This window comes from Torulaspora globosa, chromosome 3 (assembly GCF_014133895.1).
Source record: "Torulaspora globosa chromosome 3, complete sequence".
In the NCBI taxonomy this organism is placed as follows: domain Eukaryota; kingdom Fungi; phylum Ascomycota; class Saccharomycetes; order Saccharomycetales; family Saccharomycetaceae; genus Torulaspora; species Torulaspora globosa.
In genome coordinates this window covers 414,760-437,612 of record NC_050729.1, presented here as the reverse complement: position 1 = coordinate 437,612, position 22,853 = coordinate 414,760, and the positions used below count along the sequence as shown (strand labels likewise).

The window sequence follows — 22,853 nt, the reverse complement described above, 5'->3', positions numbered from 1 at the left end:
AGTGACACAGGCCTCCATTTATAAGTTTCTGAGATTCTTATTCTAAAGTAGCCTACCGGCAGCCGTCACCTAGCAGCAGCTTAGCGAAAGTGTCGCAGCCGTTTTTTGATGCTAACGTCGAGGTCGAGATAGACCACATCTCATAGTACAATCTAACGGCTCCGTAAACAAATTTACCATTGTTGTAATACAGGACGGTAGTACCAGGATAACTTAGTCGTTAGATCAGGACATCTTGAAGTAGCTCAAAAGTAAGATATCAAGACGACGAACGAACGTATTACTTACTTCTATTAACTCTAAGACTCAGTTCAGATGAATTGCCACTTGGATCTAAGCTAGCCGGCCTCTCGTTTATACGTTCCAATTCCAACATTGGATTCCTCTAGTTGAGTTCTAATAGTAACCTTTTGATTCTGAACAACTGATTATGTGCAGCATAATCGTCTCACAGTGGTCAGACCACCAGTGCAAGAACTGGAAGCTGGACCATAGTCATCATACCATGATTCCCCCGTTAGATGGTACTCTGGATTTGTCTTGGTCAGACCACTCACAGACCAAGATGAACATACCTCTGAAGTAGGGATGCCCATAAAACAACAGATCTGGGCCAGGCTCGACCTCTACGCTCAGCAATACCTCTAAGGTCCCGATCTGACACAGTGGAGCAGCTGAATAAATAGTACCAGAATAACCAGGATCAATTGAGGTAAGGGACAAGAACTCAATAACAACCACATGATTGCCAAGTTACTACTTTTGTGGTTTATCCCGTTAGCCACGGCTATAAGTGTTCTACAGAACGCTTCTAACGCAGAACAGTACCACGAGTGGGCAGGAAACCTGGACAACAGAACTTATCAGAATGTAGAAGCCCCTGTCCCAGGGACTAGCATTGCGACTATAGAAGCTATACACCAAAACGGAACAGTGGTGGACACATTCGAACTAGAGTTGTCTGTTGATGCATACGATTGGTGGCAATCCCAGGTAAACAGACTCTACGACAATGCTGACGAAATTATTGCCGGTGTCAATACAACCGTTCTAGCCACGGCCACGCAGAGTCCCACAGGAACGGCCGTACCGAGCTCTGATAGTGGTGCACTCCTTCCCAGGTAACGCACCGTCTTTCTCCTCGATAGATCTCTATTCGTTGTGAGTTCGTAGCGCCAATTATCTCAGCTGGCCTCTAGACAAGGCAGGCTTCAAAGAGGCTGGCGGCATCGTCCTTTCCGTTACCCATTAACATGTGGATCTCGTAAACAAGACGATAAGCGTCAGCTCCAAGGGAATCAATTCATTGATTACCTCTCAACTCCAGCGCCTGCTGTTTGATAGCCCAGATATCTACCTGAGCCTCGTTGAACAGTCTCTGGATCGAGGCGTCAGTGAATAGGGCAAATAACAGATAGTCTTGCGCTATAGAACTGTCCTTTTTTGAGTGTTGTCCTTCTCTTAGCTACCATCTCGGAACTTCCAAGGCAACCAGGAGCGCTTAGTGCTGAAGAAGCTCGGCATATGTTTCAGATGTAGAGCTGGCTGACACATGGCGAAGGACTGCCCACAGGCGAGCTCTACCTAAATCCACCGAAACCTGCTGTACACTAATTTTACCACAACATATCCAAAAACCAAAAAAACAAACAGTTCCCACTAATCAGCGACTGGAAGAAAGTCGAAGCGCTAGTGGACGGGAACCCACTTAGAATTTTATTAGACACCGGAGCAGGAACATCGCTCATTAGCCCTCGCCGGGTCCAACCACTAGGACTGGAGACATATGAAACTTCTTCCGTAACAATCAAAGGTGCGACCTCCGAAAAACGTATTAGATGTACCAAGGCGACAATATTCCAGTTCAAACTCGGAAACCAGACTTATGAGATTCCGACTTACGTGACCGACGCAATTGATCCAGATATTATCATAGGCAATCCTGTACTGGAAACTGAATCTTTGCTAGGACATACCCCATGTATGAGCCCTGTCACACGGATCGAATCACTGACAACATCCAACGAACCCAGAGAACCCAGAGAACCAAGAGAACCCAGAGAACCCAGAGAACCCAGAGAACCCAGAGAACCCAGAGTATCCAGAGTATCCAGAGTATCCAGAGTATCCAGAGTATCCAGAGTATCCAACGAAGAACTCACAGGAATCACCGATTCACCCGAACACACCACTATGACGCAAGATAGTCAACGACACCTAGAATATCCGATCAACTTGATCTGGTCGAGCGACGAACAGACAAGTCCACCAAGCGCGGAAGAAACCCCACAGATCTCTCGAGGGATACATCATAGAGATTCAAGTAATCGATAGCGAAAAGGAGAGTGAGAACAGACAAACAGAAAGCCCTTTCTCATCTCTACCTCCTAGTCTGCAAAAGAAATATTGACACACGGTCAGAAATGACCTACCACGAGCAGCACTAGAGAAGAAGGAGGTGGTACCATGAGCTAGACCTCAAGCCTGATGCACGAATCCCAAGAATGGCTCCATATAGGAGAACACCCAAAGAAGAGAGAAAGATTATGGCCATTGTGGACGACCTACTCGAAAAGGGCTTCATTGAAGCATCCAAGAGCCCGTTCAGTTCCCCGGTCGTTTTGGTTGAACAGAAGGACATCACCTACCGATTATGTGTGGATTATCGCCTTCTTAACGAAGCCACCATAAAAGATCCATTTCCTCGGATCGAAGTACTACTGGCAAAAAAAGGGGAAATCTTCTGTCTTCTCAACGCTTGATTTGCATTCGGGTCATCATCATATACCTGTGAAAGAGGAAGATATCCCGAAGACAGCCTTTGCCATCCACAACGGCAAATATCAGTACAAAGTAATGCCATTCGGCTTAGTAAATGCATCGCCAACCTTTGCTCGCTGTATGGCCGACATATTTCGTGACCTCGATTTCGTTTTAGTCTACCTGGACGACATTCTCGTAATGTCCAAGTCTCATAAAGAACATTGCCACCACCTGGATCAAGTCCTTTCAAGGCTCAAGGAACATCAACTTATAGATAAAGAAAAGAAGTGTCGATTCTTTCAGCGCGAGGTCCAGTTCCTCGGATGCAATCTATCAGCTAGAGGCATCAAACCACTTCAAGATAAATGCGAACGCGATAATGCCCTCCCAATCTGTAAAACCGTCAAGGAAGCTCAACGGTTTCTAGGCATGATAAAGTATTACCGCAGATTTATTCCACAATGCTCACAGATTGCACGACCTATTATCGACTTTGTGGCAAAGAAAACAACTTGGGGATCATTTCAAGACTCTGCCTTCAAAAAATGAAACACTATTATGCGAGAAACCAGTGCTTGTGCCATTTGATCAAACCAAGGAATACCGGCTAACCACCGATGCAAGTAAGATCGGCCTAGGAGCCGTGTTAGAAGGAGTCGAAGGTAACAAAGTCATCGGAGTGGTGGAGTACTTCTCAAAATCAATAGAAGGAGCACAGAAAAACTACCCAGCCGGCGAGTTAAAGTTGTTAGGGATAATTCGGAGTCTGTGGCACTTTAAATACCTCCGAAAAGCTAAACGGTTTGCATTGCGCACCGACCATATCTCCCTCGCTGCCCTTAAAAACAAATCAGAGCCGTCTATGCGATTAGCCCGCTGGTTGGACGAACTTGCAGAATATTCGATGGATATCGAATACCTCAAGGGATCCGAAAATGTAGTAGCCGATACATTATCATGGAACATACCAATAAGCACGATACAGCATCTACCAAAGCTAGAACCACAGACATGGACTGTAGAACTGCAAAACGACTCGTACTGGGTTGCCATAATTCACATCTTAGATCCAGATGATGAGGCAGCCAAGCTGCAAACTCAAGAGTGAGACAGCTGATCACCAAAATGCGTCGTTCCCCACAAGCAATCAAAGGTTTCAGACTCCAGGAGGATACACTTCACTATGGTAACCGCCAGTGTGTCCCGAAAACATGAATTTCTAAGGCACTAGAAATCTACCATGATCATGAGCTTTTTGGCGGACATTACGGTGAATCAATCACCTATGGCAAAGTAGCTGAAAAGTTTTATTGGCCAAAGAGGTTATCGTCAGTTCGCAGATATGTCAAGAGTTGCTTGCAGTGCCAGATTATGAAGAACTCCCGACAGCACAATCAAGGACTACTATTGCCATTACCAATACCAGAGGGCCGATGGCTAGACATATCCATGGACTTTCCGACGGATCTCCCACACACCTCTCTGGGGCACGACATGACCTTAGTTGTCGTACGTAGGTTCTCGAAGAGAGTTCACTTCATACCATGTCAGAAAACACGGGACGCTCGAGGTGTTATAGACCTGCTATACCGGTTTGTCTTTGCTTATCACGGCTTTCCCCGGACTGTTACGTCCGACCGGGACGTACGGTTCACAGCTAAACTATTCCAAGAAATGGCCTCCCGACTGGGCATAAAGCTCACAATGTCTTCTTCAAATCATCCCCAGACTGACTGCCAAACCTAGAGAAACCATTCAAGTTCTGAACAGGCTGCTCAGAACTTACACCAACGTAGACCACTCACAAGGGGAATGGAACACTTGGTTACCCCAGATCGAATACTTGTACAACTCAGCCCCAACAACGTCATCCCAACGCACATCGTTTGAAACTGACTGTGGTTACATACCCAATGAACCCATTGTCAACACCGCAAACTAGTTGTCAGCACGGTCTTTCACAGCTGTCAAGTTTGCACGACACCAGGAAGACGATAACTGTAATCGCCAAGCATGCTCTGTCCGCAGCTCAACACAGACAGAGGCCTCTCACACTAAGGGGAGGAAGGAAGTTCAGTACAAGATCGGAGACTATGTTTTCTTGCACACGAATGTAGTCTGTTGCCTTAATGTAGTCACTTAGCAGAAAATGTATTTTTACAAACCTGTAATAAATACGTTTCGGCATTATTCGCGGATTGATATGATTGCTTCTTTTATTTAAGCCTCGTTCTATTCAGTGAACAGTACTCTCTAACTAGAATCCATTGGCTCCTATTTATACCTCTCGAATGGGTCTTCCATGATGACTTGACGTCGTGATCTCCGCACTTCTTGGTGTTAACTAACTCTTTCTAAGCTGTGTCTTCATGTTTCAGACTACACCTCATCGTAGACTGACAGTGATGTGAAAGACCCATTAGCGTTAGTATGTGCCAATAGTATGTGATAATGCTTTACTGTAGCATAACAACTAATGGGCGGTTAGTGTAGTGGTTATCATCCCACCCTTCCAAGGTGGGGACACGGGTTCGATTCTCGTACCGCTCATTTATTTTTTTCCCAACTAGATGATATGAGATTCTCCAAGGCCTGTCAACTGAAGCCTGTCTGTGAAATGAACAGCGTTACCTGATCTACATTTTGTCTGGCTGGCTGGTGGAAATAATGGACTGCTGGCACTTCGTTGAAGTGGCGGCGTCTGGCCAACCCATTCTTCGTGAAGGTGAAAAGGATATACTCATCGAACAAGTGGTCGGCTTGTACAACGATAAACGCAAGATTTTGAACTGTCAGAAAGGTAGAGTCTTTTTGACTTCTCAAAGAATCATATATGTCGATCATTCGAACCCAACTAGAAACTCTGTTTGTCTGGAATTGGACGATATAGAATCGATAGAATACTCTTCTAAATTTCTGAGACGATCTGCAAGGCTGATTCTGTTCCTCAAAGGCAGCAGCGATAGAAATGCTTCTTCCAATCGTGAAGTGGAAACCGTAACAAGTTCTTGGTCATGTCCTATCTGTATGGTGACGAACGAAATGGAGGGAAGTTTGACAGAATATACCGACCCGCTTCCGATCTGTATAAATTGTGGTGTCCCAGCAGATTATGAACTAATCAAGAGCTCGATCAATATTTCAAAAGATGCCAATGAAGGCCAAAGTGCAGACGAAAATTCGTGTCCCGCTTGCACGTTTATTAATCATCCGCAGATCACCAATTGCGAGGTCTGTGGAACCCGACTGCCGACTGGGATGGCACAGAAGCGAAGACCGCAGTTTCGTAGACCCTTCAAGGATGCAAGAGTCCAACTGGAGCTGGAGCAAACGCCCGCGAAAGTCGATCCAGATAGAACTGCTAGGTTTGTTCAGGTGAGCTTCCGGAAATCGGATGGAATGCTATTTACTCAAGCAACAGCCAAGTCTTTGGAAGACCTCAAAAAGGCCCAAATGGGTACGTTGTTCAACAAAAATCTGGTTTCCGTCGACGGCGTTCCAGTTAATTATGATTACAGCAAAGAATTGCCGATTTTAGAGACAAAGTTGAGCAAGGTGGGTATAGCAAGTCTAGAGAGCAGCAGAGAAAATCAGTTGTTGAAGAATGACATTCTGTTCAATAGCGCCCTTACCGATCTAAATAAGCTAATGTCTTTGGTTAATGACATTGAAGCTCTATATGCGGGTCATAAAGCTAAGCTTATAGGTGAAGGCAAAGATATGCAAAGACCACTTTTAATTATTGACAGGGAAAAGTTTTACAACAGGTCATCTTTCCTAGACGAAATCGCAAGAGATATATACGGTTTTGCCATTTCCGAATTCAAGGACAACGGAGAGCGCATAGGATATGGAATGATAACGTTGGTGGATCTGTATGCTATGTACAATAAGTCCATGCGGATCGGTACCGGCTTGATTTCGCCTGCAGAGATGAGGGAGGCTTGCGAAAGATTAAACGAACTAAACCTCCGAGATCTGAAATTGACCCGAATAAATGGAAGAGTGCTATGTCTCGCGTCGGACCACTCACTTGCATTCTTGAGGGATAAAATACTATCGCTGACGGAATGCAAGAACGGCCGTGATTTATTACAGTTGACTCAGCTGTTGAATGAAGGCGGGTCAAATTCTTGGACTATAGGTATTCTAACGGAAGTTCTGCAAGATTTGATTGAGAAAGGGGATTTGGTCACTGATGAGCAAATAAGTGGTGTGGCTTATCATAGGAATATTTATTGGCCCCTCGAGAACTAGATTTGCTGGTTTTTTTGCGGCCGATCTCAATAGATTTACGTTTAGTTACAATAAGTAAACACAAGACCAAAAAATTCAATTCCCTGGAAGCACCTCATATACCCGTTTACATATACCGCGTTAAGGCAGTATGCGTTTCATAAATCCATAAACTACAGTCCCCATTCGACCTACTCACCTTTGGGTGAATTGCTTGAACCAAGCACGATAGTTTCAACGTTTGAAGAAACAATGCGAGGCAATGACTCAATTTCTTGAACGATAAAATCCCTTTCATCCAAGAATGTCGGATCTTGACAGTCGACAGCAAAGCGCTCGAAATATTTCAGCAACTTATCCCTGTTCTTGATTAAAATATCTGATACTGGCTTTGATTTTCTTGGATTCGCCACCATCACCTTGAAGACATTAAACGCTTCATGTTGCAAATTTTTGGACTTATCGGTCATCAACGTCATTATTAACTTCAGGTTCTCGGGGGAATTGATATACAGGGTCATGAACTGGTTATTGGATCTCACCACGATGAGAGATGCCAGGAGCTTAGTGCTCTGACGTTTTGTCACGTAGCTACCGTGAGCCATCAATTTATTGATATGCTGCATGAATTTAATCATGTTGCTCTCCTCATTCAGAAACTCGCTCGATACCAGTTTCGGATGCGTAGTGAATGCTGCCCCAAGAATCTGCAGTGACTCGGTGCTAATTTCAAAATTCCCCACTTTGACAAAATCAAAGAACTTCCAAAGTTGAGGATCTTTCAATATTATCCTGCAAAGTTGCTCATATTTGATGCATTCGATTATCATGTTGCCAACCGCTAGGAAAAGATCATGTGCGCCCCTGTTCTGCAGTGCCAACTGCATTGTTGCCAGCATGAAATGTATAGTCTTGGGTTGAGATACTAAATAGTCAACGGTGACCAGCTTATTGTCCTTAGAATGCCGCAGACACATGGCAAAGATTAGCATCACCTCCTTCCTCGCCTCGAATTCTAGATCTGAAAAATGCACCAGCAATTCATAGAAAAAATCAGCATGATACATCGCCATGTAAAGTTCATCAATAGCTTCCGGAGTCGGATGCGGTTCAGTGTCCCCCAATATGTAATGCTTAGTGGCCATCAAATACTTCGAGCATTCTTCCTGAGCTTTCCGTTTCCCATCATGCGTAGAAGACGACTCGATTTTCCCCAGTTGCTCAGTGATGAATTTAACATGATCGTGTGGAGTCTTGGGATTTCTTTTCCACCAAAAGTTCACATCAAGATCTTGGTTTTTGTATTTTTTGAACATGTTCACACCCGATCCGTAAGAACAACGTTAGCTTTAGGAGTTTCGAAGCGACTTAAGATTCAAACTGCCACTAAAATATTCCAACTAGTTCCTCAACCTTCCGAAACTACTTTAGACCCCGCAAGACGCCATTTCTCGTTATTCGTCTATTGTTTCGAGTTCAGTACACAAATGAATAGACGCAGAGGACCTCGAAGCCTTGGAACAAACGCTCTGCGTCACGTGACCTCTATCAACAGCTCCAAATCGCATCGATAATGTTACATTTGACTGTTATTCTACCTATCTAGATGGATCAGTGGAATCCTCTTGCCGTGAGTTCCTTCTCTAGACTGTTCCAGAAGAAGCGGGCCACCTCGACGTCCTTGAACCTCTTGCTCTTGTCGAGCTCGACCTGCTGGACGTTCCATTGCTGGACGTGCTGCGGGACGGAGTCGCCGGCAAAATGGAAATAGTAGCCTTTGCAATGCTGAAATAGCTCCTGTGGCGTGTTCCATTGGTAGTTGTTGAATTGCCAGGTGTGTCCCATGGTGATCACTGCGACAACCCTGTCCCAGTATTCTGGCTTCGTGAACATCCTGGTGTTGTTGACGACGATGAACTTGACGGGTCTCGACAGACGATCGAGCTTCTTTTCCACGGTGAGGAAATCTGAGTGAGAGGCGGGCAGATCCCTTGGGTTGATGTAGTGAGAGTCGCGCAAAAACTGCTGAATGTTGGCCATGGTGAAGATGGAAGACGCGGCAGAGGGTATGAGGATGATCGGTTCTTTGCGCGGGCCTGACCTGCTGGCGGCGGCGGTCTTGACCACGCGGCCATGCGAGGTTCCATTTTGCGACTTTTTCGAGCGGATGGAAGCCTTGAGCGACTGTACGAGCTTCAACTCTGCGTCCTTGATCAGATATCCAACATTGACCAGTCTGTTGCCGCGCAAGGACGAGTTGTGGTCCAAAAGCGGTCTTTCCTGGGACAGCGCCGCCGCAAGGGCCAGATCGTCCTTCTTACCGTTCTGTACTGACGAATCGGTCACTTCCGTGCCTTGCTTGGTACCATTCGTCAGTTGTTCGCGTTCTCGGTCTGCTTCATCTGGACCCTGAGAGCTGCCGGAGGAGCCCAAATTTATGTATTGCGACGATTCTAGCCTTCCAGATAGCCAATTGATCAGATCATTCCTCTGTAAGAAGGAAACATTTGTTGTCTGCTTGTCCTGGCAATCCGCCAGGTAATCGGCTGCCGACGAGTCCCTGTGCAGCCAGCAATGTATGATTACCCTAAGTGGTACTTGCTTCCCCTCAAGTTCGAAGTCCGTAGGTTCATCCAACGATAATTTTTCATCTCCGAAACGTATTATTTGCGCCTTGGCAATGTTATCCGTCCTGGTGTCATTCCCTTCCAGTAAAGTGAAGCTTTTGTCCGTCTTCAACAGCTCCCTAACCTTGGCTAGCAACGAGGTCATCTGAACGTATCTAGAAGTGGCAATAACGTGCTGGATGGGCAGCTATCTGCTTAAAAGTGCTGCTTCTAGGCTGCTGTTGGCTCATTTTCAGATAGCTTACAGTGTACCAGGCTTCGTGTGACAAGATCAACAAAGTCCGCTCACTGTTACTTCCTGGAAGATGTGTTTAGGTAAAACAGCATGGTTAGACCGATCTGATTGCTTCCATACCATGCTGTGACGACTACGTGATGTGGACTCACCGATGCCACTTTGCTCGCTGCCCTGGCAGAACAACTCCGAGGATTGACGTGTTTTGTTTATTCCGTCCAGCACCTGCTTTGCTGGGCCCTGTTGGCCTATAGCCGTTGCCGGGAGCCGCTGCTGATGATAGAGGGCTTCTCGCAGCCCAGCTGCCGCTTGGTAGCGCAGTTGCCGGGCGTTTGACCGCAGGCAAAACAAAAGAGTGTCGCAAACCTAATTCACCAAGGGAAGCTGCAGGAGTCCCTAGCAGCGCCGCAGAATCCCAGAGATGAGCTCCAAGTGATCTTCCAGCGACCAGACGGTTTGGAGCAGTGCAGATCAAGTGTCACGTGACTGAAACTTTTTAGCCCATCCTGTATAAGATTGGGCCATCGCCTTCACTGCGATGCCAGTACGAGAGGCCTGAAGATATCATTAGAGGGTTGGGATGTCTATGTTTCAGTGCGTGACATGTATGGAGACGCTCGACGCAGAGATGATGATACGGCATCTGTCATCCAGCCGTCACAAGGCCATTATAGATGTGTTCCGTGAGGAAGATGTTAAATGTGAAGAGTGCCAGGACCCGAACGTTCACACGTTACAAATCATACGGTTTGGAGGCGACGACATGTCACTTCTATGTAACTCGTGTTTTTCAAAGGAGTACTCGGGCTCAGATAAACCGAATACTTGCCATTCTTTAGCTAATGGATCTCTGCTCAGGTTTTGGGATAATTACTTGAAGGTACGAGACTGTTCCTGTGAACAGTGTGGTAAAGACCGCCATCTTAATGTGAACGACGAAAAGAAAGTGCTATGTGATTCTTGTTTGAGCAAGGTGCCACCTGCGCAAGCTAACAGGTTCATCTCGGAAAACAGTGGCCGATTTTTATATCTGTTTTTGGGTATCAGGGAGTCATCCAACTCTAAGACTGTTAGAAGAAAAGGCGGAAGGAAGGTTGGTAGAGGCAGAACGATTGATAAGAGAAGGAAGCCGCGCGAAAAGAAACCTCTCACTGTGCATGAACAGATCGCCAAGATGGCTTATGAGACCAAAAAACAGAACAATATTATCGAGAGTGATAGCACGACCAGCCTGAAATCTTTTAAAGGATTAAAAGCAAGCACTTCCAGCAATTCCAGCAAGCCCCAAACTCTGAAAAGCCCATCAAACGGCAAGGGAAACGGTACTAGCAAGACTTTAGGCAATGAAAAGTCAAGCTCTCCCAAACCTTCATCGAAATCTAGGGCGACAAATACAAGAAGCGGCTCGAAAAATTGTAAAACCGATGCTCGATCATTTAAACACACTACTGCATCGATTTCCAACAACAGGTTCGAAAACAAGAGTGACAGCCCGGCAGTCAAAACTCCTGAAGCTAAGAAGCGCAGAGATACGAAGGCTAAGAACAACGGCACTGCTAGTAAGAGCCATGAGAGCCTAGAAGAGCAGTCAAAAGGTCAGAGAGACAAAAAGAACAAAAACAATAGCAAGTCAACCAGCAGCGTCAAAGATCCGGTCGACAGAAACGCCAGAAATGATAAAAACCGGCGAAAAGAGGGTATTGTCAATGACCGAGCCAAGTCGACTAAAAGTTCTAGTGAAAAAATTCTGGATAAGACCAAGAAACTACCTGCAGCAGACAAGGAAAAAGGCTCGATTGGTGATGACTCTCAGAAGGATGATACGGAGGAGATTGAGGAGGGAGAACCAATCAAAAGGCTGACTAAATATGTGCCTCAGATGACTTATCCTGATTTACAAACATATTTCAACGAATACTCATACGCACTCTTTCTCGAGCAGAGACTTGAGAATGACTTCCTATTAGATTTTCAAATCATCTGGCCCAAGAATCAGGATGAAAGCAGTTTTGTCGTTTCGATGAAAATGAAAAACAATACTGAACTAGAGAAACTATTACCTCCCAATCTGGCAAGACTGGGCAGATTGCCTTTCGTCAACAGGCAACCCCTCATATTGGTCACTAAAGATGAATCTCGGGTTTGGTACGCATATGTGAAGGAAACAGCTCTGAAACGTGATCTATTGACCGTTCTCCTGGAACTTTACCCGTGGAACCGATCCAAACTTCCTGTTAGAAGTGCAAATGACGCGTTCAAGATCTTACCATGTTCTGCACAAGTGAGCAGGATCTTCTTTGCAATGACGCGTGTCAAGAATCCCAAGTTCATAGACCTGATTCTAGGTCAAAAACCCATAAAACAGATAAATTTTCAAAATAGACTTGAGTTCAGCAAGGAATCGTTCAATGAATCACAGAGATCTGCTATTCAGCATGTGTTGAACAACAGTGTTACAATCCTGCAAGGTCCCCCGGGAACAGGTAAGACATCGACTATCGAGGAGATAATTTTGCAGATGATTAAGAATTTTCATTCCTTCCCTATTCTGTGCGTCGCTGCATCTAACATCGCCATTGACAATATTGCAGAAAAGTTCATGGTGAACAGACCAGATATAAAAATTTTGCGAATTGTTTCCGAGGGAAAAGAACCACAGTACAATTCTGAACATCCCTTGGGTAAGATCTGCCTGCATAATATGGTTTATGAGCAGTTACCGCAGGATATGAAAGATAACATCGCCAAATTACGAGGGGGAAGAGCCAAAGATGTCTCGAAGAACCAATACAATAAGCTGTTGAGCCAGCAGAACAATATCTCGGACAGACATGTTCTACAGGCTCAGATCCTGTTTACGACGAACATTGCAGCTGGCGGCCGTCAGTTGAAGGCCATTCAGGAATTACCAGTTGTCATCATGGATGAGTCGACGCAATCTTCAGAAGCATCCACTTTAGTGCCCCTCTCGCTGCCCGGAATCCGAACGTTTGTCTTTGTCGGGGATGAGAAGCAACTGTCCAGTTTCAGCAACGTGCCGCAGTTAGAGATGTCTCTCTTCGAAAGAGTTCTATTGAACGGTTGCTACAAGAAGCCGCACATGCTGGACACTCAATACAGAATGCATCCAAAGATCAGCGAATTTCCAATTGCGAAATTTTACCAGGGACAGCTGAAGAACGGTGTCACGGAGGAGCAGAAAAGCTGGGAAGGCATAGAATACCCGCTGTATTTCTACCACTGCGACAAAGGCTTTGAAAGTAAAGTTTTCAACCGTCAGCGCGGAATGAGGGGTTTCACCTACAACAACCGTTACGAATGTGAGGAGATCAAAAAGATCATCTACAAGCTAATCCTGGAAAAAAATGTGAGGACGGACCAAATCGGCATCATAACGCCGTACTCCGCCCAACGCGATCTGATCTCTGAAATGCTGGTAGCAGACACTGTGGTCAACCCGCAAGGTTTTGCAATGGAGCAGGAATTGGACGAAGCTGATCTCCTGGACGCTGGCATCGCTCACAGCAATGGCAAGAAGAACACCATCAATATCATCAACGGCGTGTACATTGCCACGATCGACTCCTTCCAGGGACATGAGAAAGAGTTTGTCATTTTCTCGTGTGTGAGAAACAACAAGGAGAACCGTATTGGTTTTGCCAGTGACAGGAAGCGGCTAAATGTCGCATTGACTAGAGCAAAGAATGGCCTAGTGCTAGTCGGTAATAGTGAAGTCTTCAGGAAAGGAGACCCCCTATGGAGAGACTACGTTGAATATCTGGAAGACAGAGGCTTAATTTTTAATGATATAGAGTCGTATTAAACCTCCATACTATGTAACACACAATCAACGCATAGCGAGATACCGGGCGCCTGATGCTCAATGAACAAACAGCAGGCTGTGAAGCAAAAAAGAGGTCCTACCCGGATTCGAACCGGGGTTGTTCGGATCAAAACCGAAAGTGATAACCACTACACTATAGAACCACAGAAATAATTGATATATCGCTTCTCCAAATCCAACACACCCGACCAGCGTAGTCACTTCTCGTCACCAGGGACGACACAGACGTTACCCGCCCTTCCCTTTATTCTGTCGAGCCACCAAGACCGCGGCAGGAGAAAAACAAAACAGTCGCCGAAACCGTTGCCTTGCACACCACCGGTTTCAATTAGAAACACTCGAACCGCCTACATATAAACCCTACGCAGCAGGTAGTTCTCAGCCCAATCGACAAGATTACAAGAGAACTCAACAGCCTGAAGCTTCGGAACAGTATGTTAAACTCTACCTTTTTTCACCTTCCCACCCAATTCGACTTTAATCAACTATAAGCTCCATCCACCTCCCAATCAACAATACCAAGTTCCCACCCACCTGGATCTCTCCCAGAGGCACCCCTAAAATTTATATCACGTGATCCAGCAACTGAATTCCGAACTCGGAGTACACGTGATGCGACTCCAAAATTCCAAATTCGCTCGGCTTCCTCTAATTGCGACGAAGGCTGTGCAATGAGGTCATAGCGTCGGGCGTCCACTCTTTGCAGTGAGGTCGTTCTGTTTTCGGCAGAACAACACGTCAGCGTCCTCTAATGATCCCTCGCCCCCGGGTGTGAACCAAGTAGGGAGTGGGGGGTTCTTTTTGCACGGACGTCAAGACGACGCTGTTACTTGCTACCGATCGACCGACCCGAAGATTGCCGACCGGAGCTGTAGAGACAACGAGGAACAAGGACTAGGAAGTAATGATGATCGAAGAGTCGTCGAAATTGAATCATGGAAAAGGACCGACGGACAGTGGCTGGAGTCCCTTCAAGTACAAGTATTTTTGTCATCTTTCCGTTTTCTTTTGCCTTTCTCTTGTGGTTCTCTTCCAGTTCAGTTCGCTTTCATTTATAAACAAGCCGAATTGCAAAGATCAGCTGGAACGGGACGATAAGAAAATCTGGAAAAAAAACTTTGTTTTTTTTTTTTTTGGTTCTTCGGTTGTTTTGATTGTTCCTCTGATTTTTTTTTCTGTCTCCCTTTCACAATTGTTTTACTCGGTTCACCCCCCTCCTTTCTTGGGCATAGTGTTTTAAAGTCGAATCATATTTGCCCCTGACATAAAGTTACTAACTCTTCGGCAGGTAGAGTGAAGGAAATAATCAAAGATCTTAAGTTAAGCTAAGGAATCATGTCTGTGACTCGTGAAGATTACGTTTACTTGGCCAAGTTGGCGGAGCAAGCGGAGCGGTATGAGGAAATGGTCGAAAATATGAAGTCTGTGGCTTCCTCCGGCCAGGAGTTGTCGGTTGAAGAGCGTAACTTGCTTTCGGTTGCTTACAAGAACGTGATCGGTGCTCGTCGTGCGTCGTGGAGAATCGTGTCTTCCATAGAGCAAAAGGAGGAATCGAAGGAGAAATCCGAACATCAGGTTAAGTTGATCCGTACCTACCGTTCGAAGATCGAGTCTGAATTGACCAAGATTTCCGACGATATCTTGTCTGTGCTTGATTCGCACTTGATCCCTTCTGCCACGAGCGGGGAATCTAAAGTTTTCTACTACAAGATGAAAGGTGATTACCACCGTTATTTGGCGGAATTCTCGAGCGGTGAGGTTAGGGAGAAGGCTACCAGCGCTTCTTTGGAGGCTTACAAGACCGCGTCAGAGATTGCAACCACTGAACTGCCCCCAACTCATCCAATCCGTTTGGGTTTGGCTTTGAACTTCTCTGTCTTCTACTACGAGATTCAAAACTCTCCAGACAAGGCGTGCCATTTGGCCAAGCAAGCGTTCGACGATGCCATCGCAGAGCTAGACACTCTATCAGAGGAATCCTACAAGGATAGTACGCTGATCATGCAATTGTTGAGAGATAACCTAACTTTGTGGACTTCAGACATGTCCGAAGCAGCTCAGGAGGACCTGTCACAGCAACAGCAACAGCCTGCTGCTGCCCCCAACGCTGATGCTCCAGCCGAAGGCCAAGCTCCAAAGCAATAGATGAATCGATTTTAAAAGAAGATTGTTAAACATGCAACTTTGACTGGTTGTCTAATTCGGTTTATACTATATCTTCTCCCCTCCAGCCTTATTTTATCTCTTGTTTTGTGCGTCTGTTATACTATCAACGTTGGAATTCACTGCTATCGCTACAATTCCCTTGGATAGATTATAAATAGCAGCTTTGTATGGATTAATTATCAAGAATTTCACATTTCGCTTATATCGCAGAGTGTCTTAGAGTTTAGCCAACTTTAAAGGATAAGGGTCGATTGCAATAAGCTCAACAAATATGTCAGCTGTACCTCCAATCTTCTTCAAAGTGGCCAATTTGACCGTCGGATCCCTATGTCTGGTCGCTTCAGTGTCTCAGCTGTCCTATATCGCTGTCAACTTTAATGCCTTCCTGTTGGCGATCTTTGGTATCGCATTGTCCGCTCCAATCATATATCTGGAGTTCAAGGTCCCGCCAAACCTGTACAAATTTGCCTCGTTTTATTTCAGCTTCCTTGGGAGAGGCTTGGCCTACATCTTGCTGAGCTTCCTGATCAATTTTGGTGGCATCTTCAAGATCCTCACCACGCTACTGACTTTCTTGCTGGGGGTGATCTATGCCATATTTCAGGTGCTACCCCAGATCGAGGAGCCTGCAAACTTCAGAGGCGAAGCAGCCCCCATTGCGATGGGCGGGGACGACGACGACGATATTATCTAAGAATCTGTGGGTCCCTTTATATGTAGGGTATAAATGTCACAATATACACTAATTTACAAAACGGTGTTCAGAGTTACAGCTCCATGGCGTCCATCTCCTTCAGATACTTCATTGGTTGCGTCTCCTTCAACTGCAGGCCGAACCTCTTGTCCTTGGTCAACGATGACAGCTGGAGGATTCCCTGTACCACTGGGTTTTCGCCGTTAAGCTCGTGGCTCGAGTGAACCCAGCTTGGTGCACATGTCTTGGAGCCACCGGTCAGTCTTAGCAACTCAGGCTTGTCGCTGGAGCTGACGTCGGTCCCGCAAAGCATGACCGTGCTGCACTCGCGGGCCACAGGTAAGGCTGCCGACTCGTTGGTGGAGTTTACCAAAGACTTCAGCTTCAACGCTGATATACCAAGTTTGGGTAATGGCAACTCATGGCCCGGTAATGCCATTGCCGTGGCATCGTAACTCAGGTTACCATTTGAATTTGTCGAGTTCAAGATGTGGTCCCATGGAACCCACTTGGCCACCTGGATGGGCAATTCGACACAGAGATAGTTGTTGGATATTTCGCTCATACCCAATCTGTACGACTTGAGATCTTGTTTCAGGCCGTTCAATTCGGCTTCTTCGACCGCACTTAGAGGAAGGTGCGACGACAAGTGCGACAGCTTAAACGGATACACTCCCTGTTTATCTATCTTGGTTAGCAGTTGCCTCGAAGTCTTCAATTTCAGGATGTGCGACTGGGCGAAGTCTCTCACGAACGCTCCTGGACGAGCCACCAGTCTGTCGCTCCTGTGCGACTTGCCCGTGTACGAATCGACCAGCTCCAACGTAACCAGTCCGCGCTTGCTGCGGTCCGCCAGAGGACTCATCTTAAGGTCGATCAAGTACACCTCGCCCTCTCGCACGATAAAGTCGTCCGTGGGGATCGCGGTCGAGCTGGCGGTCTGCTGTGCGGTACGCTTGGCCACCGTCAGCTCTTCCACGGCATCCTGCTCGACCTGGGCAAGCAGCTGCGCCTCCTGGTGGCTCTCCGTCCACACAACGCCCTTGTAGTCCCTCTCGGCCACGATGCCCTCGTTCTGGCCGGCAAGAAACCTTCTCACACGCCGGACACGCGATCCCGGCACCACGCAGCAGTTATACGACTGAGCAACGGTATCGACGACTCTCCTGATCAACGCACCGCTCACGTTCCTCGAGCCGTCTGCGGCCAACGACCGAGGCAGCTTTTCCGGCGCCAGAGCGCACGCCAGCAGAGCCACCACGGACTCCATCGCGATGTGCGCCGCCGCGACCGCGTCTGCCTTGCCTCCGAGCAGCGGGCCCGCAGGCCTCGCCTCCTGCACCGGATACACCACCATCGTGTGCGACAGCTGCGCCGTGTACCCGTCGATATGCACCCCGACGCTGATCTTGACCAGGTCGCCCGGTCTCAGCACCCCGGTCACCGACGACCGGAACGCCTCCGGCGCGTTCCGGTTCCAGCTCGCCACGTTGTCTGCGTCGTCCACCTCGGGACACCATCCACTCGCCACCTGGTCCACGTCGATCGTCGTGGGCACCGCAATGCCCCTCTCGTTCACCTTGTTGCGGTAGCACTGTTCCAGACGGCCCAGCAAAAACGCATCTCCGAGCAAACACAGCTCTGCCACCGTCACCGCCCGCCCCGCGGTCCCGTAGTGGTACGAATCATTGATCACACCCGCCACATACTTCAACGCCGTCTGACATATCTGCCCTGCGGTCCTGTACTTGTCTACCACGCTTTCCTCCAGCACATTTCTGTCTTTCAGCAGAATTTCGCTATCCTCTCGAGAAACCGCCAAATCCATCGCCTTCCCAACGTCCTAGCCTGCCGATAGCCTACCAATTAGCCTCCTGCCACTGCTCATCTCATCGTTAATTACCGTCCAGTTGGCTCATCTCATCGCTTCTTCGCTAATTTTTCACTCACTTTGTACGAACGATTTCCGTCGTGCAAAGTGCGCCAACTGGGGGGCAGAAAGTATATAAGGAGGAAGGTATTCTGGAGGAAGGTATTCTGGAGGAAGAGCAAGCGGCCAGCAGGCGAGTTGAAGGCGGTAGAGCTGGCGAGACGGTATCTGTAGGTTTGGAATGTTGTCGGCGAGTTTGAAGAGTCACTCTGCGGGAGTTTTGCGTGTCGGCCAAGGGTGTTTGGCTGGGAGACGGCTGTTGGCGACGGTGGCGAAGGATAGGCTGAATGAGTCAGATTTGGTGGAGATCGAGTTGCCAGAGTCTTCTTTCGAGGGCTACATGCTGGACGTGCCGGATTTGAAGTATACGACGACGAAGGGATCGCTGTTGCAGATGTACAAGGACATGATTGTCATCCGGAGGATGGAGATGGCGTGTGATGCGCTGTACAAGGCTAAGAAGATACGCGGGTTCTGCCACCTGTCGGTGGGACAGGAGGCGATCGCGGTGGGGATCGAGAATGCGATCACGAAGCGGGACACGGTGATCACGTCGTACCGTTGCCACGGGTTCACGTACATGAGGGGCGCGCCCGTGCAGGCGGTCCTTGCCGAGCTGATGGGCAGAAGAGCGGGAGTGTCGTACGGGAAGGGAGGGTCGATGCACATGTACGCTCCCGGGTTCTACGGCGGGAACGGTATCGTCGGGGCGCAGGTGCCTCTCGGGGCCGGGCTGGCGTTTGCGCACCAGTACAGGAACGAGGACGCGTGCTCGTTCACGCTGTACGGGGACGGAGCGTCGAACCAGGGCCAGGTGTTCGAGGCGTTCAACATGGCCAAGCTGTGGAACCTGCCCGTGGTGTTCTGCTGCGAGAACAACAAGTACGGGATGGGCACGTCCGCGGCGAGATCCTCTGCGATGACCGAGTATTTCAAGCGCGGCCAGTACATCCCCGGGCTGAAGGTCAACGGCATGGACATCCTGGCCGTGTTCCAGGCGTCCAAGTTCGCCAAGGACTGGTGTGTCTCCGGGAACGGCCCGCTGGTGCTCGAGTACGAGACGTACAGATACGGCGGCCACTCCATGTCGGACCCCGGCACCACCTACAGGACCAGGGACGAGATCCAGCACATGAGATCCAAGAACGACCCGATCGCGGGGCTCAAGATGCATCTGTTGGAGCTGGGCATCGCTACCGAGGAGGAGGTCAAGGCGTACGACAAGGCCGCCAGAAAGTACGTCGACGAGCAGGTCGAGCTGGCCGACGCGGCGCCTGCTCCAGAGGCCAAGTTGTCCATCCTGTTCGAAGATGTCTACGTCAAGGGCACCGAGACCGAGACTTTGAGAGGCAGAATCACCGAGGACACCTGGGATTTCCAGAAACAGGGCTTCGCTAACAGAGATTAGACTCGCTACGGCAGCACCCGCGTCTAGCCGTCCAAATATACTTATATATCCATGAATCCTGTCTATCTATTCGACCCTGCCTAAAACTCCGTTGTAAGCGTAAGGCGAGCATGCGGACTTCGAACCCTTAGATCTCTACATGGGGAACTTAAGAAGGGAACAGAAGCAAGCGGTAAGAGCTTATCGGTTGATCAGAACCACGCCATACACAGCGATGCAAAGCTCCAATGACAGTATCATCTTCCAGCTCACCAATATCGGGGCTGCTCAACGAGATTCGCCGGTACGGACTCCAAAGAAGCTAGGAGCGCAGTTGGACGGGCCGCTAACGCCTCCGCCGTCGTCGAAGGGCAAGAGATGGGCTGAAAGGTTTGCCAGCTTCCCTCGAAGCAGCGAAAGACGAAAGAAATCGGTCGGTTCGCCTTCGCCGGAGAAGGGCACAACGGTCGCGCATTCGGTCGCTATTTCTCCGCCGATGGCACCTGGCAGAAGCAAGGCAGGCCCGATCTCATGCGAGCCAGACGCCCAGTACCCGTCAAGGACCGACTCGCTGCCCAGACCGACGTTAGAGCTGCTTAACCATAAGTCACGTGGCAAAGAGCATCGGGGACCGTCTTCACCGTATACTACTGAGAGCTTAAGACGTCTGCAGCGCCCTCGGGTGCTGCCGTTTGGGTACTCGGATGCCCGCGCTTCGCCGAAGAAATCGTTTCTGAATTGTGTCTGTACGGTGTGTGATGAGCCGATCTTCACCAGAAGTCACGGCGAAAGGATTATCGAGTTGGAATGCGGACATACAACGCATCACGAGTGCCTGTTGGTTTCACTCGAGGCGTCCCGCGATATCAAGTCCGGGGAGATTCTCGATGCCTTTCCCAGCTGCACAAAATGCCAGGAGGAGTGCAAGAAAGACGTCAAATGTTTACCCAAGAACCATGATTTGAAGGATAAGCTGATATCCGAATTCCTGATCAACAAGAACCTGGGCTCAGCAGGAGGCATACGGCGTAGATCATCCACTCAGGCTCATCCCGGATTAGCGAGCTTTTTGTCGTCGCCAGCGGTGACCACTGCGAAGCATGACGTGCAGCAGCATCTGATGCCTGCAATGACCTGGTCCACAAGATCAGCGTTCCAGGTTCCATTGGTGGAAGACGGGCAGATGAAAAGGAAGCCATCTCGTGCAATCCCACAATCACACTCGATTTCCAAGGGAAGCTCATGGACTGCTTCGTCTTCCATCGTATCATCGGCGAATGATCTGACTTCCATTATTTCAGCTGACGTATCGGTCCTTGAAAGCAGTCAGAGGGGCCCACTGGAAAGATCTCAACTCCCGATACTGAGGGCGTATTTCATGGAAGTTCTGTTGGCTAACTTTGAAGGCAGCATTATCAATTGGGAGGTGGATTCGGTGTATGGTCTACTACGATTGGCAGATAAATTACTTGTGTCAAGCGATGGTACAACCTACGCCAATTGTCTGTGCTACCTCTTCGAGAAAGCCTTGATCGTGGCAAACATCTCGAGTGAGAACTTTGACAACCTTATTAGTACAAGATTAACAGATCTTAAAGTCTTTGCTCCCATATCTGGAATAAAAGTTGAAGCAGTTGAGTCTTCAATATTCAAATGCACAATAGCTTCTGATGCCAGCTATCAGGAGTTGTTTTTAACTGAGACGCTTAACACTGACACAAGCCAAATAATCCAAAAATGGATTTCAGGTCTGCTGAACCACGACTTCATATTTGATGAGAGCAACTTCACTTCGACTTTACCGATTCCACCGATTATAAGACAGCTGAAGGGCAGAGCGGATCGCGGATCCCTCATCGGTATGGTAGGATCTTCGAAAATTATTGAGCTCGCAGGATTAGACCAGCTCTCGGATAGCGTTATTGTTAGAAGAGGCTTGAAACTTCCGCCCGCGAGCGCAGAGGTCCATACCGAGATAGAGACTATGGAGACTGTGATGACTACTATCAGTTCAATCCTATCATTGAAGCGCGAAAAACCAGACGACCTTGTCGTTGTGGTGCAATGTAATTTTGAGGATCCCAGCTTCGCTAATTCCCTCCCGATAATTCATAATAGTATCAAGGCGTTGAACATCAAGTTTCGTGATTTGAAGATCTGTGTTGTGAATGCAAAGGGCTATGTTGTTCAACATGGGCTTGCAGATAAGATTTCTTTTGGCCCAGATAGCATCACTTCCTTCCAAAGAAACTCCGTTGCAAAGAAATTTAATCCCCAATGGTTAAGGGAGGCCTTTTATCCCAGTGGTGTGCTTGGAAATGTGGGAGTTGCAGTCGTTTCAGCCACCTCCATGGAGGAGGAAAAGTCCTGTCTGCTAATGGATTACAAGCCCTTTACCTGCTCTGGGAGGAGGAGGCCGAATGAGCTAAAGGTAAAAGTAGGCTATTTAAATGTGGATTACAGTGACAGCATTGACGAGCTTGTAGAGGTCGCTGCCTGGGCAAACGTCTTAGAGGCATTAAGCTACAGTTTTAGCCTGGTATTTGGCGACGATGAAGATGAAGAGCTGAGCGCGGACGATAGCAGCGATTATTGTACGGCTTTTAAGAAAACAGACTTGAGTAAATCGGACTCAATTCTAAACAATAGTGTCACAGCAATTCTTCCTACAGGACCCGGCGAAGAGGGAGAGGGTGAAGATAAGTGCTCAGTGTATGACACGGAAAGACACAGTGAACCTGACTTTTTTCAATCAAAAAATGTAATGCTGACTTCAGGAGTTTCCGAGCCAGCGCAACGAGGATCCGTTTCGGCGAAACGATCAGATAAAGGATGGGACCCTCTTCTCGATGACATTGAAAGTGCAATCCGCGAGCTGCAGAGAGGCAGGAGTGCCTCACCTGGACGACACTCTGGTTACTCTTATAGTTATATATGAGAAGCTGATTAAGATCACTCAAGAGTCTTTTAT

The 22,853-nt window shown here is 47.9% G+C and overlaps 10 protein-coding genes and 2 non-coding genes across 12 annotated transcripts; 8 read left to right on the top strand and 4 right to left on the bottom strand.

Annotated features, from left to right (window-relative positions):
• Positions 1-2,856: 2,856 nt before the first annotated feature.
• HG536_0C02160 (gag-pol fusion protein) lies at positions 2,857-3,312 on the top strand (the record flags this gene model as incomplete). The annotated part of the gene is made up of 1 exon (XM_037282827.1): positions 2,857-3,312. One exon carries the CDS (start codon positions 2,857-2,859, stop codon positions 3,310-3,312), a length of 456 nt encoding a protein of 151 aa, XP_037138722.1.
• A 1,929-nt stretch (positions 3,313-5,241) lies between these two features.
• On the top strand, positions 5,242-5,313 carry HG536_0Ctrna7G. Its single transcript has one exon. It is a non-coding gene; the product is annotated as a tRNA-Gly (tRNA).
• A 117-nt stretch (positions 5,314-5,430) lies between these two features.
• On the top strand, positions 5,431-7,020 carry VPS36 (ESCRT-II subunit protein VPS36; the record flags this gene model as incomplete). Its single annotated transcript, XM_037282826.1, has 1 exon — positions 5,431-7,020. One exon carries the CDS (start codon positions 5,431-5,433, stop codon positions 7,018-7,020), a length of 1,590 nt encoding a protein of 529 aa, XP_037138721.1.
• Positions 7,021-7,190: 170 nt separating this feature from the next.
• Positions 7,191-8,315, bottom strand: HYM1 (Hym1p; the record flags this gene model as incomplete). Its single annotated transcript, XM_037282825.1, has 1 exon — positions 7,191-8,315. The coding sequence occupies one exon, from the start codon at positions 8,313-8,315 to the stop codon at positions 7,191-7,193; it is 1,125 nt and encodes a 374-aa protein (XP_037138720.1).
• A 295-nt stretch (positions 8,316-8,610) lies between these two features.
• Positions 8,611-9,771, bottom strand: CDC73 (Cdc73p; the record flags this gene model as incomplete). The annotated part of the gene is made up of 1 exon (XM_037282824.1): positions 8,611-9,771. The coding sequence occupies one exon, from the start codon at positions 9,769-9,771 to the stop codon at positions 8,611-8,613; it is 1,161 nt and encodes a 386-aa protein (XP_037138719.1).
• Positions 9,772-10,441: 670 nt separating this feature from the next.
• On the top strand, positions 10,442-13,684 carry ECM32 (RNA helicase; the record flags this gene model as incomplete). The annotated part of the gene is made up of 1 exon (XM_037282823.1): positions 10,442-13,684. The coding sequence occupies one exon, from the start codon at positions 10,442-10,444 to the stop codon at positions 13,682-13,684; it is 3,243 nt and encodes a 1,080-aa protein (XP_037138718.1).
• Positions 13,685-13,776: 92 nt separating this feature from the next.
• Positions 13,777-13,848, bottom strand: HG536_0Ctrna2Q. The gene has a single exon. It is a non-coding gene; the product is annotated as a tRNA-Gln (tRNA).
• Positions 13,849-15,040: 1,192 nt separating this feature from the next.
• On the top strand, positions 15,041-15,850 carry HG536_0C02110 (uncharacterized protein; the record flags this gene model as incomplete). The annotated part of the gene is made up of 1 exon (XM_037282822.1): positions 15,041-15,850. The coding sequence occupies one exon, from the start codon at positions 15,041-15,043 to the stop codon at positions 15,848-15,850; it is 810 nt and encodes a 269-aa protein (XP_037138717.1).
• A 292-nt stretch (positions 15,851-16,142) lies between these two features.
• Positions 16,143-16,565, top strand: TVP15 (Tvp15p; the record flags this gene model as incomplete). Its single annotated transcript, XM_037282821.1, has 1 exon — positions 16,143-16,565. The coding sequence occupies one exon, from the start codon at positions 16,143-16,145 to the stop codon at positions 16,563-16,565; it is 423 nt and encodes a 140-aa protein (XP_037138716.1).
• A 73-nt stretch (positions 16,566-16,638) lies between these two features.
• ARX1 (putative hydrolase) lies at positions 16,639-18,393 on the bottom strand (the record flags this gene model as incomplete). The annotated part of the gene is made up of 1 exon (XM_037282820.1): positions 16,639-18,393. One exon carries the CDS (start codon positions 18,391-18,393, stop codon positions 16,639-16,641), a length of 1,755 nt encoding a protein of 584 aa, XP_037138715.1.
• Positions 18,394-18,676: 283 nt separating this feature from the next.
• On the top strand, positions 18,677-19,903 carry PDA1 (pyruvate dehydrogenase (acetyl-transferring) subunit E1 alpha; the record flags this gene model as incomplete). The annotated part of the gene is made up of 1 exon (XM_037282819.1): positions 18,677-19,903. The coding sequence occupies one exon, from the start codon at positions 18,677-18,679 to the stop codon at positions 19,901-19,903; it is 1,227 nt and encodes a 408-aa protein (XP_037138714.1).
• Positions 19,904-20,042: 139 nt separating this feature from the next.
• STE5 (Ste5p) lies at positions 20,043-22,820 on the top strand (the record flags this gene model as incomplete). The annotated part of the gene is made up of 1 exon (XM_037282818.1): positions 20,043-22,820. One exon carries the CDS (start codon positions 20,043-20,045, stop codon positions 22,818-22,820), a length of 2,778 nt encoding a protein of 925 aa, XP_037138713.1.
• Positions 22,821-22,853: the final 33 nt, after the last annotated feature.